Source organism: Mobula birostris, chromosome 10 (genome assembly GCF_030028105.1).
Source record: "Mobula birostris isolate sMobBir1 chromosome 10, sMobBir1.hap1, whole genome shotgun sequence".
In the NCBI taxonomy this organism is placed as follows: domain Eukaryota; kingdom Metazoa; phylum Chordata; class Chondrichthyes; order Myliobatiformes; family Myliobatidae; genus Mobula; species Mobula birostris.
Genome location: NC_092379.1, coordinates 8,658,762 through 8,675,903, shown reverse-complemented (window position 1 = coordinate 8,675,903; position 17,142 = coordinate 8,658,762). Strand labels below are relative to the sequence as shown.

General features: G+C 42.1%; 1 protein-coding gene across 1 annotated transcript in view; it reads left to right on the top strand.

Annotated features, from left to right (window-relative positions):
* Positions 1-1,265: 1,265 nt before the first annotated feature.
* clptm1 (CLPTM1 regulator of GABA type A receptor forward trafficking) overlaps positions 1,266-17,142 on the top strand; it is a 74,266-nt gene continuing 58,389 nt past the window's right edge. The window contains exon 1 of the mRNA XM_072269872.1: positions 1,266-1,362. Within this exon, the coding sequence (XP_072125973.1) occupies positions 1,309-1,362 (54 nt within the window). The 5' untranslated portion in view covers positions 1,266-1,308. The remainder of the gene's footprint in view (positions 1,363-17,142) is intronic.

Here is a 17,142-nt window from a genome sequence, read left to right as displayed (position 1 = left end):
TGGAATTCATGATCATGGATGGATGTGGAGGCCAATTCATTGGGTATATTCAAAGCAGAGAGCATCAAAGTTCAGGGTGAGCAAGCAGCAGAAGGGGGCTGTGCGGAATAATAAATCAGCCACGATGGAACGATTGAGCAGACTTGGGCTGCATGGCATAATTCTGCCCCATGGTCTTGAGTTCCAATACTCTGCAGGTCAGGTAGAATATTGGAAAGATGGAAAATGTTGTGAATGATTCTGGTATCTTCACCCTTCCTTTTCAGTCCTAGAAAGGGTCTTTGCCCTGAAATGTCAACTGTTTATTCACTTCTATAGATGCTGCCTGGCCTGCTGAGTTCCTCCAGCATTTTGCCTGTGTTGCTTTGGGTTTCCAGCATTTACATCTTCATGTGGCTTTCATTACAATAGTTTATCTAGAACTCTCTTCAGCTGAGAGAGTAGTTAATTACGGCTTTCAAAAGGAACTTAACAAATGTGAGGAAAAATAACTTGCTAGTTTTGGAGGAAAGAAGTGAATGGATGCAATGTTTTATAAAGAGCCAGGTGTTTAGTGCGTTGTCTTCGAGGTCTGTGCTATGTGGTGGTGTATGAATCTAAACTATGATCTTTGAGTACCATAATACAGTAGTTAGATGGCCAGATATCGCGTAAGGTGTCATATGATCTTTTAATGTGCACAGTCATAATGTAGGCAGGACATCACATGATCAAGCCAACCAAACTGGAAGCGTGCAGCTGGAAAAACTGACGATTTTAATGTGCATCAGCAATACACAATATGGAATACCGGCGTTATGAACTCCCTCCCAATGACTCATCATCTAGAAAATATGAGACTAGTGTACTGAAGTTCAAAAGCAGTTAATGGTCTGGATTTACAAAAAACACTTTCGACGGGGATGGTGACAACGAAAAGAAGTATTATGATCGTAGTATTTTACACATTGCCGTGACCATGATGCATGCGAATGGACTAGCTGATCTTTTCCTGCCTGTCAATTTCGTATGCATCGCTTTACCGAGCTGATCCCAATTGGCTCTCTACAACTCATTTTACTATGACTTTAATAAAGCAAGATTAAATTCCCGATGGTTAAAAACATGTTTGCACACAATTGCACTCCGTTAAAGAAAGCACTAAAAGGAAGAATCCCTGGTACTGGCACGCTGCATAGCAGGGAAGCATGCAATTGTGCCAATATCAATGATGGCGACACGCCACATGGCATGGACCCAGCAGGTCACACGGGATGAGATCTCGTTCGACCCCAGCAAAATCCCGCAGTTAGTTCGCAAAGGAGGAAGATGGCGGCGCGGGAAAGCGAGTTGGCGACTGGCGAGGCGACGGCGAACGGCGAGGTAAGAGGAACCGGGGGAGGACGGGCGCCCTCCCGTAGTCCCATAATGTCCGGCAGCAGTCCTGGGCGACGGATAAGGGGAGTGGATGCTGGACGTTGCCGCTGTGGTCTCTGGTAGCCGATACCCCGTCCCGGGGTGAGACCGGTGCCGGTGCTCCCAAAGCCGGGCCTCGGCCTCTCCTCCGGCCCCTCGTCTGGGCGCAGGACAGAGAGCCTCAAACTCTCCATTGAGTTGCCGGATATCTTAACCTCTGAGACCCTTGGGGGTCTGGTGGCGGCACAGTCCCAAGGTTGTTTGTGGGTGAAGACACTGGAGCCTTTAGTACCCCCCCCTCCCCCGAATACTGGGTTCCGCGTTGATTTATCCATCAAATGGAAGACGGAGCCTTCATCTTCATAATGCCGCACAACTTTTGAACGCAACCTCTCCCTTTAATATAAAGAGCCTTTATGATCTAGGCAGTTATTTCAATTTGAGGTTATTTTCTTTATAGAGGAACTGCGGTAGGCAAGCTTGTCATTGCTAGCTCTCAAGGCAATCACAAATATGTTTCAGTTGAGTTTACTACTCAATTGAGATAACTACCGTTTACGACATCTCATTGATAATCAACTAATCTCTTCCGTCTGCGGGTGAGGCTCGTAAGATTTTGTTCAATGATATAGATAGCATTCCCTCTCTTCTGGATCACAAACCATCATCCTGGATTGTGTTTATGAATCTGAGGTGCGGCTTGTGCCTCATTTACGTCGAGGGTAACATTGTGATCTGGATATTATTAAGAGAAAATGAAAATGGGGAGACATTTACTTTGATAGTGAGTTGTAGAAGTGAACTGTAGTCATTTTTATCGAGGATAAGGCTGATAGCAATTATACAATCTCAATGTGACTCGACATAAATTCCATGAATCTGAATGGTTATGTTTTAAAATCCGGTTTTAATGTGTGCGGCAAAAGATTTCTCAGAATTGAATTTTATATCACCAACGTGTGGAATTTGTTAACTTTGCAACAGCAGTACAATGCAATACATAAAAAAAATTATAGTTGTGTGTGCGTGTATATATATATATATATATATAGTTAAGTGAGATAGTGGTCATGGGTTCAATGCCTATTCAGAGATCTGATGGCAGAGAGGAAGAAACTGTTAATGAATGATTGAGTGTGTGCCTTCAAGCTTCTGTACCTCCTTCCCGATGGTAGCATTGAGAAGAGGGCATGTCTTGGGTGATGGGGACTTTTAATGATGATGGCATGGCATTGGAATTAAAAGTCAGGGATGTTGGGAAATGCTGATAACCTGGTCAGAAATATTTTAAGAGATTGCTTAAAGGTGGCGAGGGATGATCAGACTGTAGGTGTATGGCTTGAGAGTGAAGTCCAGACTACTAAAAGCGTGGTTACTGTTGTTGGGGTCAGGGAATGGAGGATGTGAAGAGATTTTTTTCAATTGTCTGACACATTTGTTGAAACTTGCTAGGCCTCTTGATGATGTAACTTTGAGGAAAACTGGCATGTTGAACTTTATAAATAGAAGCTTGCACCAAGGTTAGTCATGTTAATAAATTACTCATGAAACCTCTGGTATGCCACACTCAGTTCTGGGCACTGCACTTCAGGTGAAATGGTGAGCATTTGGAAAGGGTGCAGTAGGGATTCCCAAATCGATAACCAAGGATGAGGGATCCATTTATATGGAAAAACTATTGGACCTGGAATTGTTCTTGGAGATTTAAGAGGTCATGTGGTTTAGATTGAGTAAGAAACTGTTGTCCTCGATAGTAGTAAGCAGTTACAAAGTTGAGTTAATTAGTAAAAGACTGAGGGATGAGTATTTTTTTAATACAGTATGTTATCTGAAATGTATCAGCTGAAAAGACCATGGAAGCAAATTGGATATTAACCCATGAAAGAAATGAAATTTTGAAACATTTGGAAGGATCTTGTAAACCAAAGGAATGGGATGGAATGGCATTAGAAGTACAATCAGGTAACTGGGCGGCACGGTAGTGTAGTGATTAGCACAACACTTTATGGTACCAATGACCAGGGTTCAATTTCCGCCGCTGTCTGTCAGGAGTTTGTATGTTCTCCCCGTGACTGCATTGATTTCCTTCGAATGCTCTGGTTTCCTCCCACATTCCAAAAACGTTCCGGATTAAATCAGGGGTTGCTGGTCGGTGCAGCTTGAAGGGCTGGAAGGGCCTATTCCAGTCTGTAGGTCAATAAAAAAAAATTTTAAAGTGTGAATGTAAAACAGAGCTGTATAACTGATTCTGACTGACTGCTTCACTGTCTGGTGGCTACTGCAGAGGATCAAAGTAGGCTGTGGAGATTTGTAAACTCAGTCAGCTCCATCATGGGCACTAGCCTCGATGCTATGCAGGACATCTTCAAGGAGTGATGGCTCGAAAAGGCAGTGTCCATCACTAAGGATCCCTGTCACTCAGGACATGCCCTCTTCTCATTGCTGCCATCAGGGAGGAGGTACGGAAGCCTGAAGGCACACACTCAGCGATTGAGCAACAGCTTCTTCCCCTCTGCCATCCGATTTCTGAATGGCACTGAACCCATGAACACTACCTCACTATTTTTTTATTTCCTATTTTTTGCATTACTTGTTTAAGTTAACTATTTAATATGTCTATATTTACTGTAATTCAGTTTTTCTGTATTATTTATTGTATTGTACTGCTGTCGCAAAGTTAAATTTCACAGCATATGCCAGTGATGTTAAACCTGATTCTGATATCATTGTTAGACATTGTACTTGGGCTCAAAGCCCAATTCTCTGCTAGGAATTGGATACAGTTGGGTGCAAAGTGAAATTTGAGGCAGTATGGCATCTTGAACTCACAAAGGAATAAATGGGTAGGCCCAGGACTGTTTTTGGAGTTGGGTAACTAAATCATCCTATGGTCTCTCTTCTTCTCTTTCTGGCCTCTGGAGCATCACTTTGCTCCCCTGTTGATGTGTCTTGAGCTGCCAAAGCCTTTCATTCTGGAATTCCCTTCCCAAATTTCTCCAATTTTCAATATCTATCACTTTGAGCAAACTTCAGGTCATGCTGAAGTTGTTTATATAGTACTGTATCAGAGTTTGTCTGTTTATGGCCCTTTGGAGCTCTTCAAAGTGTTAAAAACAGTCTGGCATAATTCAACCTTCAGTATAGAAGGCACAAGGTAACAGTGGGGAACTGACAGTTCAGTCTTGAAGAACTTAGTGATAATTATCTTTAAACGTGTTTATAAATTGCTGGAAATAGAAGGTGACCAGTCAGGACACTACATGGATCTATATTAAACCGTCTGGTGGTGTAGTTGCGTCCACACCGGACTTCGAGGCGAATGGTCCTGAGTTCGAATCTGGCCAGCTCCTTACATGTTTCCATCTGTGCCGGGTTCAGTGTCAAGCAAGCAACTCAGCCTGGTAAAAAAAAAACCTGACAAATGCTAAAGAAATGGCAAGGTTGCCACAAGACATGGGGAGGAACAGCGATGGATCTATACTGGGCTAATGATTATTCATGAATTATCACAAGGAAACAAACCCTTTGGACCACCCAATCTGTGTTGACCATTAAGTACACATCTACAGTGATCCATTTGCCAATACTTGGCTCTTAACTTCCTTTCCCTAGGTATTTCAAGTGCTTAGATATTAAATTAGTTTCTGCCTCTACCACCCTGTCAGGCAGACTATTCTAACTCGAACCACCATCAGGGTGGGAAAAAGATTCACAGTGTAGTGGTTAGCACAACACACAATGCAGTATCAGTGACCCAGGTTCAATTCCCACTGCTGTCTGCAAGGAGTCTGTACGTTCTCCCCTGTGACCGCGTGGGTTTCCTCCGGGTGCTCTGGTTTACTTCCACAGTGCAAAGACGTACTGGTTGATAGGTTAATTGTCATTGTAAATTGTCCCATGATTAGGCCAGGGTTAAATTGGTGGATGCTGGGCTGTTTGGTTGGAAGGGCCTATTCTGTGCGATATCTCAATAAATAAATCTCTTCACAATTTCATGCTCTTTAAATTTATGCCCTTTGGTTATAGAACATAGATTATAGAACAGTACAGCACAGGAAAGCCATTCGGCCCTCAGTATTGTGCCAAGCTAGCTAAAAAGCAAATCAGAAACACCCAAACAGTAATCTCTCCTACCTGCACGATGTCCATATCTCTCCATCTTCCTTACGTCCACGTGTCTCTTCAAACATCCCTTAACAGTCTCCAATGTATTTGCCTCTACCACCATATCAGGCAGCGCATCCCAGACATCCAGCACTCTCTGAGTAAAACAACTTACTCCTCACATCCCCTGTGAATCTACCTCCTCTCAGCTTCAATGCATGCCCTCTGGTACTTAGACATTTCTAACCTGGGTAACAGATACTCCCTGTCTACTCTTTCAATGCCCTCATTATCTTATAAAACCTCTATCAGATCTCCCCTTAGCCCTCGACACTCTGGAGAATACAACCCAAGTTTATCCAGCCTCTCATGGTAGCACATGCCCTCTAAACCAGGCAGCATCCTTCTGCACCCTCTCCAAAACCTCAACATCTTTCCTGTAGTGGGATAACTAGAAGAGACATCTACTATGGGAGGAAGCTAACCCCTTCTAATTTCATGCACCTCCACCATTCCATGGAAAATGAGCATACTTTCTTAATAAAGACCTTGATGTACCACATCCAGGACTGTTAAGAGAACTAATCCTTCTGAGACAACGTGCTGTTAGGTGGAAAATATGGGCAGGTTGAGTGACAAGGAAGCTTGTGTAGATTGCGGCAAATTTATTGTTTGCATCAAGAAAACAACAGGAAAATGGTTAGTGTAAAATTGTGAAGAGTATTTAAATGTTCATATGGTGACTTTCCGTATGGCACTTCATGAACTGAAAAAGATTAATTTGGAAGTTTCTTTACTGTCTGTTGTGCCACTGGCATTAAGGGCAGCAGTAAAGGTCTTCCATCACTGGCTTGTCACTCCACCGTTCGAACACTGGAGCACGGCACGAACCAGAGAGGCCAGTCCCCAACCAAGCGTGGACGCCACGCTTCTCCAAAATTGCAAGAGATCCAGTGACTGCCTAGAGCAGAGGTTCCCAACCTTTTTTATGCCTGGAGCATTACTATTCACCAAGGGGCCAGTGGACCGGAGGTTGGGAACCAATGTTCCCTCTAAGGTGTGCACGTGTGTGCGCACAAAAGTATCTTTTGACACGAGGGCACCAAGGAATTTAAACTGTAAACTGCACACAGAAGGTTATCACCGTCTACCTCGGCATGTTAAGTATATTTCATGATTCGTACTCAACTATATTTCCTTTTCCGGTTTCTGATACAGACAGTATTGACAACATGGAGTTTGCGATGATTTGTCTGCAGATTTTAGAACTGGCTATTTATCCTGTTTTTATTGAAGAAATTATTGATTAATTATGGCAAATTCCAAAGAAGCAAAGGGCGTGAAGTGCAGAAGAACTGCTAGTTAATCTAAAGTGGAATGGCTTAATGACCGTTTCAGACAACTTTAATAACATGTGAAAAGATTTGTGCCATTATGTGCTGTCATATAGAACATGAGAAATAAGACTCGATGTGTATTATTTTATTCATTTTAAACAATGAACAGCAAACTGGACTTGGAAGTTTATTATCATTAGAATAGCATCAGGTTTACTTCCACTTAAAACTTCAGTGTGCACATGTTGTCACTGGGCAAAAAGTTGTAAGGCACAAGATTTTTGCATACACTGGTCATTACAAACTAGAAGGAACAATGCTAGGAACCCAGGCCCAGAATCATACCTGTGTTCTGTAGTGTTAAGTTTTTCACAGGCTCGCACATCCAAGGTTCCATCACAGTAAGAACAGAGGAGTGCTTAGAAACATTCTTATTGCCAGCTGGAAGGAGCATCTTGAAGCGATTACACTGGACAATAATTCTTTTCCAAAAATGTTGCCCCCTCAGAAATATTTTTTTGTTTATGATAGACCGCTTGAAGCTCAACACACTACTTGTATCACGTAGGAATTTGGAGAAACAAGAAATAAACTTTTATTGAATATAATGTGTTTAATTGCATAACAGCACTGACGATTTGCAATAGTTCAACTAAGCTAGAAATGTTTTGTTGATTATTTTCATTTGTACTCGATGTCTGAGGCTTCTCACTTTAGTGTCCAACAGTAATCAGCCAACATTGACGGATTTTAGTTGCCCCGATAATGTTTCTCCAGTTGCCCTGATAATGTTTCACCATGCTTGTCACTGACAGCACCAAGATTTGCAGGGAAGAAATCTGGAAGAGAATGCAGAAAATGAATCTTTAGTGGCATGTTGCACTTCATGGTTCTGTATGCTTGAAGCATGTTGTCAACCAGTTGCATGTAGTTTGGTGCTCTGTAGTTGCCAAGAAAATTTTCAACATTCTTGAATGCCTTCCATGTGATTTTCTCCTGTCCCACTAGAAGCTCTATGACTTGCCTGTCATTGATGATCTGCTTGATTTGTGGACTGACACAAATGCTTTCCTTAATCTTGTCATCAATTATTCTGACTTGAATTATGAATTGAAATAACAAATAGAGGTGATTTTTTAAAAAATTGCATGATAGGGAAATTTAATCGTAATTTTCATGATCAGCAGCCCAAAATCCATAAGGTACCCTAAAAGTATTCAGGAAGCAAAATCTTTGTTGTCCAATGCTGTATTGAACTTAGTGAATAAAAGGCTGAAAAGGCTATACACCAAATAAAAACAACAACCTGTGGAGTAGAATTTCTCATGCACAGCTTCATCTCCGACATCTGAGAGGGGGAGGGTGTGCACGGAGTCCTTGGAAACATTAACGGGTCTCTCAAGTGTCTGGCATAGGCCGAGGTCATCTAAAAGGCCTTTCTCGATGGACACCTTTTACTCCAAGGGTAGCTATTGAATGGTCTTCGTGTAAATGGCAGGGCATAGTTTTCAATAAGTTGTTCAAAATCAGAACCTGCATGTCGTGAAATTTGTTGTCTTTGCGGCAGCAGTACAATGCAATACATAATAATACAGAAAAAAACTGAAGTAGAGTAAGTATATTAAATTGTTAAATAAGTAGTGCAAAAATAAAAATTAAGAAAAACTAGCGAGGTAGGGGTTCAATGTCTATTCAGAAATCGGATGGACGCCACTCAACCAGCTGACATCTCGCTCCTGTACACCCTCGTCACCATCTGAAATTCTGCCAACAATAGTCGTGTCGTCAGCAATTCTATAGATGGAATTTGAGCCACACAGACATGATGCTTTCTGTCCACATGATTCCAAGTTGTTTTCTTGTTTCTTCAGTCTTCCTGATGCCAAATATTGGTAACTAGGCTGTAATCTCAGCATTTGACTTTGATCTGAGACCCATGAAGTAGTTAAGCATGGGTAATAATTTCATGCCTGTTTCCTATTTTATTTCATTGCTTTTTGTCGCAATAGACCATTTCTCAACTTAGAAATTCATTCAACCTCTGTTGTATTCTCAAAGTTCAAAGTACATTTATTATCAAAGTATATATATGTTATACAACCTTGAGATTCATCTCCTTACAGGTGGCCACAAAACAAACCCCAAGAGAACCCATTTTTTTTTTAAAAAGACCATTGAACTGGTGGTAGACCTGAGGAGAGCTAAGGTACTGGTGACCCCTGTTTCCATCCAGGGGGTCAGTGTGGACATGGTGGAGGATTACAAATACCTGGGGATACGAATTGACAATAAACTGGACTGGTCAAAGAACGCTGAGGCTGTCTACAAGAAGGGCCAGTGCCGTCTCTATTTTCTGAGGAGACTGAGGTCCTTTAACATCTGCCGGACGATGCTGAGGATGTTTTATGAGTCTTTGGTGGCCAGTGCTATCATGTTTGCTGTTGTGTGCTGGGGCAGCAGGCTGAGGGTAGCAGACACCAACAGAATCAACAAACTCATTTGTAAGGCCAGTGATGTTGTGGGGATGGAACTGGACTCTCTGATGGTGGTGTCTGAAAAGAGGATGATGTCTAAGTTGCATGCCGTCTAAGTTGCATGCCATCTTGGTCAATGTCTCCCATCCACTACATAATGTACTGGGTGGGCACAGGAGTACATTCAGCCAGAGACTCATTCCACCAAGATGCAGCACAGAGCGTCATAGGAAGTCATTCCTGCCTGTGGCCATCAAACTTTACAACTCCTCCCTTGGAGGGTCAGACACCCTGAGCCAATAGGCTGGTCCTGGACTTATTTCCTGGCATAATTTACATATTACTATTTAACTATTTATGGTTCTATTACTATTTATTATTTATGGTGCAACTGTAACGAAAACCAATTTCCCCCAGGATCAATAAAGTATGACTATGACTATGAACACCCAGTACGCAGGGTGAAATAAAAATTGTCCAAACAATAAAAGTTAGCAAATAGCATTCAGAACTGAGGTTTTACAAAAGACACGAAGCCAGTCGGAACTGCAGCTGAAGCAGGCCACAGCCTCAGTTCATCGCAGAGCCGAGTAAACGTTGCAGGACCGCAGGCACGAAGCCAGGCATCACTGCTTTTCATCTGATATGGTTGCACAGTTTTATGGATGCACCAGAAAAGGTATCATATCTGGGTGTATCATAAATTGATATGGCAACTGCTCTAGATGACTGCAACAAAACTACAGAAAGTCGTGGACTCAGCTCAGCACATCATAGAAACCAGTCTCTCCTCCAGGGACTCAGACTACTCATCTCGTTTCCTCAATGAAGCAGCTGGTCACCCCACTATCAGAGAGGGTGCAGAAGAGGTTTACCAGATGCTGTCTGGTTTAGAGGGTATGTGCTGTCATGAGAAGCTGGACAAACTTGGGTTGTTCTCTTTGGAGCGGCAGAAGCTGAGGGGAGATCTGAGAGAAGTTTTTAAGACTATGAGAGGCATAGATAAGAGTAGACAGGGTTCATTTTTTCTCCCGGAGTAGAAATGTCTGATACCAGAGGGCGCGCATTGAAGGTGCGAGGGGTCGGTTCAGTGAGGAGGAAGTTTTTTTTTACTCAGAGTAGTGGCTGCCTGGAATGCAGTGCCTGGTATGGTGGTAGAGGCTTTTAAGAGCCGTTTAGATAGTCACATGAATATGAAGAAAATGAAGGAATATGGGCATTGTATACGTAGGAGGGATTCATTTTTGATTTATTTGTTAGCTGGTTCAGGACAACATTGTGGGCTGAATGGCCTGTTCCTGTTCTATGTTCTAAAATCATCAACACAGTTTGTGGATGGGACTGTAGTTCACATTATGATGTGTTTCTGATTTCTGGTTGCTCCTATTTTTTTTTGTTGCTATTTTGAGTGATTTTGATTGGGGCAGCCTGCAGATAACGAATTGAGCTGAACTGAATATGCCTGGACTTTTTTTTTTATTTTCTGGGTTTTATTTTGCTTGTTTTTTGTTGCCGTTTGCGTGTTTTTTTTTGTACCATGGGGGTGAGGGTTCCGATGTTTTTCTTTGAACAGGTTCCATCGTTTTGTTTGCTTCATTGCTGTCTGTGGGGATGATGAATTTCAGGGTTGTCTACTGCGTACATATTTAGCTAATAATTGTACTTTGAATCTTTAAAAAGGTTGAAAGCACATAACACTAGTCTCAGAGATCTCTTTGTAAGACTATTGAACTTTTCCCTCTTACTATAATATGGACTTTCAATTTTGCCATCTACCTTGTCATGGCCCTGCACCATTTGTCTGCCTGCACTATACTATTACTGAAACTGTAATGCCATAATCTGTATTCTATTACCGTCCCTTGTACTACCTTAGTACACTGATGTATGATCTGAATGGATAGCATGCAGAACATTTTTTCACTTAACTCTGTATTTCTGACAATAATAAACCATTTATTTTGGCAGGTGTAATGGATACCTCCAATTGCGAGTTTACCAATTTACCGAATTTACATTACATGCTGCAAACTTTCCTTGCTATTTCCTTTGTCTAAATCTGTTCCCTTGTGTGCTTTCCACATGGTGGTTGGGGTTAAAATTTGAATGTTAGGTTTTCCCAATACATTGGCATCCTGCCATATCATTCTGCTCTTGTATAAACTGCTCATGACATCTGTTCAAACTTGGCCTTGCCCAAGATCTAATTCTGCTTCCGTTTACATTGATGCTTTCTTTAGGATTAGATTGTAAAAGCAAGCACAGAATATTAAGGCTGTATAAGACACTGGTGAAGGCTCATTTGGAGTACTGTGAGCAGTTTTCAGCCCCTTATCTAAAGAGGGATGTGCTGACGTTGGAGAGGGTTCCAGGATTGAAAGGCTTATCAAAGGAATGTTTGATGGCTCTGGGCCTGTACTCACTGCAATTCAGAAGAATTCAGAAGGGTGGGAATCTCATTGAAACCTACAAATATTGAAAGGCCTTAATAGAGTACATTTAGAGAGGATGTTTCCTGTAGTGTGGGAATCTAAGACCAGAGGGGACCGTCTCAGAATAGAGGGACGTTCATTTACAATGAAGTTAAGGAATTTATTTTGCTGGAGTGTGGTGAATCTGTTTAATTTGTTGTCCCAGGTGGCTGTGATTTCAAGTCATTGGGTATATTTAAGGCAGAGGTTGATAGGTTCTTGATTGGTCAGGGCATGAAGGGATACAGGGAGAAAGCAAGACATTGGGGCTAAGAGTAGATCAGCCATGGTGAAATTTGGCTCCTGTATCTTATGGTCTTACGGATGTTCTCCCATTTAAAAAAAAAAACTAAGCTTTTTGTTTCAGTTGTTGGATCCTGGTGATTTTGTGATCCGAAGGTTCTTCCCACTGAGCACCAGTAGACCTTCATGTGGTTTCTTGACCAGGTCACACTGGCCAGGAATTAAGGTGTCCCCCTCCTGCTGGATCCTTCCAAGCAGCAGAAACCAGCTGAGAAGCAGACTGAACAGTTTCACACAATAGTTAACTAAACTATCTACCATAACATGTACATCAGCCTCTGTGAAATCACAACGGTGCAAGGATAATAATATAGGTTGCCCCGTTATCAACTCAAATGGGCTTAATTTAGTTTTCTTGTTTGGGATTGCTCTGATGTTGCTTAAGACCATAGGAAGGGCTGTAGATGGGGGATCCTCTTTATAATACATTGTTGTTTATTATTTATCCCATATATTTGTCCTAATGATTCTGGATGATGTGGAGAACAGAAGCACCAATCAGTTTTTGTCAGGAAACATAATTCTTGACAAACATTTCTAGTGAAGTGTGTTCCTTGGTCATAATCAATATGATATTAACCAATCTCCCCCTGGGATCAATAAAGTATGACTATGGCTATATGACAATTCCATTTTGGAATATAGTCCTTTATCAGAGTTTTTTTTTGCTGTATATGTGTTTGGGGGCGGGGGGGCAGTGAGTTTACTTCCACCGATCTTGAAAATTTGTCCACTATTACCTTTGTGTCTGAGCGAGACTCTCCGTTGGCTGGGGTCAATCATGAATGTTGCGTCCCAGCTGTCTACATGATACCAGCTGTCTACATGATAGGCAAGCCAGGGCAGTGTGATATTGAGAACAAGTTGTTTCCCTTGTAGCAGCCACCCCCTCTCCACGCAACTGATGAATCCAAAGGAATGGCAGAGACTCATGCAGTTTGGTTCCAGCAGGATTGCCAGTCAGCGTTGAAGTCAACATAAGATAGCCATAGGGACTCCTCTGGATTGTTCCGCGGGGTTTACTCCTGCAGCCTTCCCCATGAGTGACAAGGCAGCAGGAGGTTTGAGATCAGAGCTTTCCTTCTCCGAGATGAGCTGTTAACTATGACTGATGAGCCCCATCTGCCCAAAGCCACTGGTTTCAAGGTGCCAGTAACCCTTTCTCTTGTTAGTAGAAACAGTTCCTCAGGGCTTAGTAGTTAAGCCGCATGTAAAGACCAGGAGCTGGTCTTGGTATTTAGAGGCTATCTGAGACACATGCATTGGGAGCATTTGGCAAGAAGTGGGGGCTTATACCCACTATCACCCCTGGCTATAACAACCATAAGGTACCTCCCTTCTGTACTTGAGATATAACACTGGGAAGTGTTACAAAGAGTAGTGAGTGCCTTAAGGAATCATGTCCGAGTATTTGTAGTATCTTGAGTATTGAGTAATGTAGTCTATTTATAGATGCAAAATTAGTCCTGGTGGGACAGGATCACTTCACTGTGCAGCTTTACTACTGCTCCAGGATTTGTTTTCTTTTCAAAGTTTGATGAGCTTCTGTCCTGAATTTTGGATTGGAACACCAGTGAGAGAATCTGTTCATCTCTCCACCACTCCAGTGTGTTTTAGGGAGTGTATCTGCCAATTCAGATGTAAACAACGTTGTTGGGGTTACTAGTCTGTGTATTTGGCGGGGTGGAGGTACATCTCTACCGAAGGAGGTGTAAGGCACTCTTTCCCCCTTCTAGTCTGCAGTCACCCTCGGGCAAGTTGTAGCCCCTGTTTTATGTGAAGCTGTGGGATGAGGTGGTGGTGGTCTTATGAGTAGCTGGTGCATATCACAAGTCTTGGTTAAGTGACCCATTGATGTCATGCAGTCAATCTCTGAAGAGTATTGATAAAGACTGTGAGGCTGGGATCACCTGTCTTGTAAAGACACTGCCCAGAAGAAGGCAATGGCAGTCTACTTCTGCAGAAAAATTTGCCAAGAACTTTATGGCTGTGAGACCGTGATCGCCTACATCATACAGCACTTCACATGGTGATGATGACTAGTTTGTAACTCATACTTTATTTCTATGCTTGATCGCTTTTTAATTTCTCACCATTCTAAAGTTCAAAGTAAATTTTATTGAAGTAATACAACCCTGAGATTAATTTTCTATAGAATAAATCTATAGAATAATAACCATAATTGAATCAATGAAAGACCACCCAACTAGGGTGTTTAGCTAGAGTGCAGGACAACAAACTGCAAATACAAAAAGAAAGAAATAATAATAACAATGAGGAAGGTTTTCAAAACTTGCAGAGGGATTTGGACCAGCTGGAAAAATGGCAGATGGAGTTTAATACAGACAAGTGTGAGGTATTGCACTTTGGAAGGACAAACCAAGGTAGAACATACAGGGTTAATGGTAAGGCACTGAGGAGTGCAGTAGAACAGACAGATCTGGGAATACAGATACAAAATTCCCTAAAAGTGGCGTCACAGGTGGATAGGGTCGTAAACAGAGCTTTTGGTACATTGGCCTTTATTAATCAAAGTATTGAGTATAAGAACTGGAATGTTATGATGAGGTTGTATGAGGCATTGGTGAGGCCGAATCTGGAGTATTGTGTTCAGTTTTGGTCACCACATTACAGGAAGGATATTAATAAGGTTGAAAGAGTGCAGAGAAGGTCTACAAGGATGTTGCCGGGACTTGAGAAACTCAGGTACAGAGAAAGGTTGAATAGGTTAGGACTTTATTCCCTGGAGCGTAGAAGAATGAGGGGAGATTTGATAAAGGTGTATAAAATTATGATGGGTATAGATCGAGTGAATGCAAGCAGGCTTTTTCCACTGAGGCAAGGGGAGAAAAAAACCAGAGGACATGGGTTAAGGGTGAGGGGGGAAAAGTTTAAAGGGAACGTTAGTGGGGGGCTTCTTCACACAGAGAGTGGTGGGAGTGTGGAATGAGCTGCCAGATGAGGTGGTAAATGCGGGTTCTTTTTTAACATTTAAGAGTAAATTGGACAGATACATGGATGGGAGGTGTATGGAGGGATATGGTCCGTGTGCAGATCAGTGGGACTAGGCAGAAAATGGTTCGGCACAGCCAAGAAGGGCCAAAAGGCCTGTTTCTGTGCTGTAGTTTTTCTATGGTTTCTAAATAAATAAGCAATAAATATCAAGAACATGCGATGAGTCCTTGAAAGTGAGTCACAGGTTGAGGGAACATTTCAATGATGGCTTAAGTGAAGTTAACCCCTTTGGATCAAGAGGCTGATAGTTGAGGGGTAATAACTGTTTCTGAACCTGATGATGTGGGTCCTGAGGTTCCTGCACCACCTTCCTGATGGCACATCCAGAGCTACTTTTCTTTTGAATATCAATGTTGTATCTTTCAAATATTCTGTATATTAATTTGTGATAGTTCAAATTTGTTTCCATAATTTCAGTTGACAGATTCACCTCATACATTCCTTATATTCCTTGTATGCCTTTATTGCATTTTCTTCTTTTTTATTATTTCTTCATCTTATTTCATTTTTCTTGGCTGCCTCCTTGTGCTGCCTTTTTTGGTACTTTGAATCCATTTCCACAGCATTCAATTGTGTTCATTTTGGAGTGCCTTTTGTATTTTAATACTGACTGCAAGTGTGTAACATTCATTAATCCTTTTATAAACTGGCCATTTCAGCCCCCCCCCCCATACCAATTACAGTGCTGTATATGGTATATCTGTAGAAATTAGCGAGTGCCTGTGGTGACATCCCACATCTCCTCAAGCTCCTAATGAAATATAGCACTGTCAAACAGGGCTTTCAACTTTTCCTATTGTGCATAGCTACCAGGAGCCGTACTTCAGTTTCAGAAACAGCAGCCCACTGACTCTTTTAACTCCCCTGTCACCCACTGGGAAGCTATTGGTGTACAGAACCTGATGCAGGTTCAGTAGAGTTGACTCTTTGTCCAGGCTTGCATTTTCATGCCATCTTGTTATCCTTGCACTTGTCTTCCATATCCAGTGACAGCAGCGTAGTTGGATTCACATAACTCAATTGCTGAATGGGTGCTTCAGGAACAGTAGAACCATTTGGATCTTTGTGCAGAAGTACTTCAGTGATCCTGTTCATTGTCAGTAAGTGCACTGAGTGAGGAAATTGAACACTTAAAACTTGATTGAGCAAAACGCTAGAAACGGCCATAGCAACACATGCAAAATGCTGGAGGAACTCAGCAGGCCAAGCAGCATCTATGGAAAGAGTAAATAGTCAACTTTTCGGGCCAGGACCATTCATCAAGACTCTGCCATGGCTGCCAGATAGCTTGCTGGTACTGTTCACAAACACAAACTAAGTGCTGGTGTCTTAAGGTCTTATTACCCAGTTTGGCAGTTCCAACTATTCCACTTGCCTTGCAATATTTCCTGTGCCAGGTAAATTATTGCTACTTGTTGCATTTGTGCCTTGTCCAAACTTGCCTTGTGACCCTTAGAGGATAAATAATCAGGTAGTTAATGCAGACTTCATTTGTGCTGGTTTGCAGTGTCAGATGCAATCAAGACATCAGCCACATACTATATAATAGTAGTATCAGTGACTGGTCTCTCAGATGTTCTCAGAGCAATGGGGCTGTCATAGAGTGCTTGTGGCAGCCTTGTCTACTAGTATTCTTGACGATGAACTGTAAAAGCCAACCACAGTTGACACTTAGTTGTCAGCTGTACAGACCAGAGTCCATTGGCTGTATCAGTAACTGTAAGCCACTTGGCTTCCATACATTGAAAGTGGTTTTCCACTGAAGTGGTAAGCTTGCTGATAGATGGATTACCAACCTAGTGCAACACAAGATGGCCCTTGTGGGATCTAGTGACTTCTGATCCCCAGGAGTCCAACAATGAGTGAAAACTTAATGCTTTATGATCACGTGTTTTAAAATTTAAACAAGGAATAGGTATAGAACACATGAAACTAAAGAGAAGAAATGTAAGATCATGGTTTTTGCAGAGACTGACTGGCACTCCTTCCTTCTGATTGCCTGCAGGTCACCCTTGGGCAAGCTGTAGAACCTGCTTATATCCT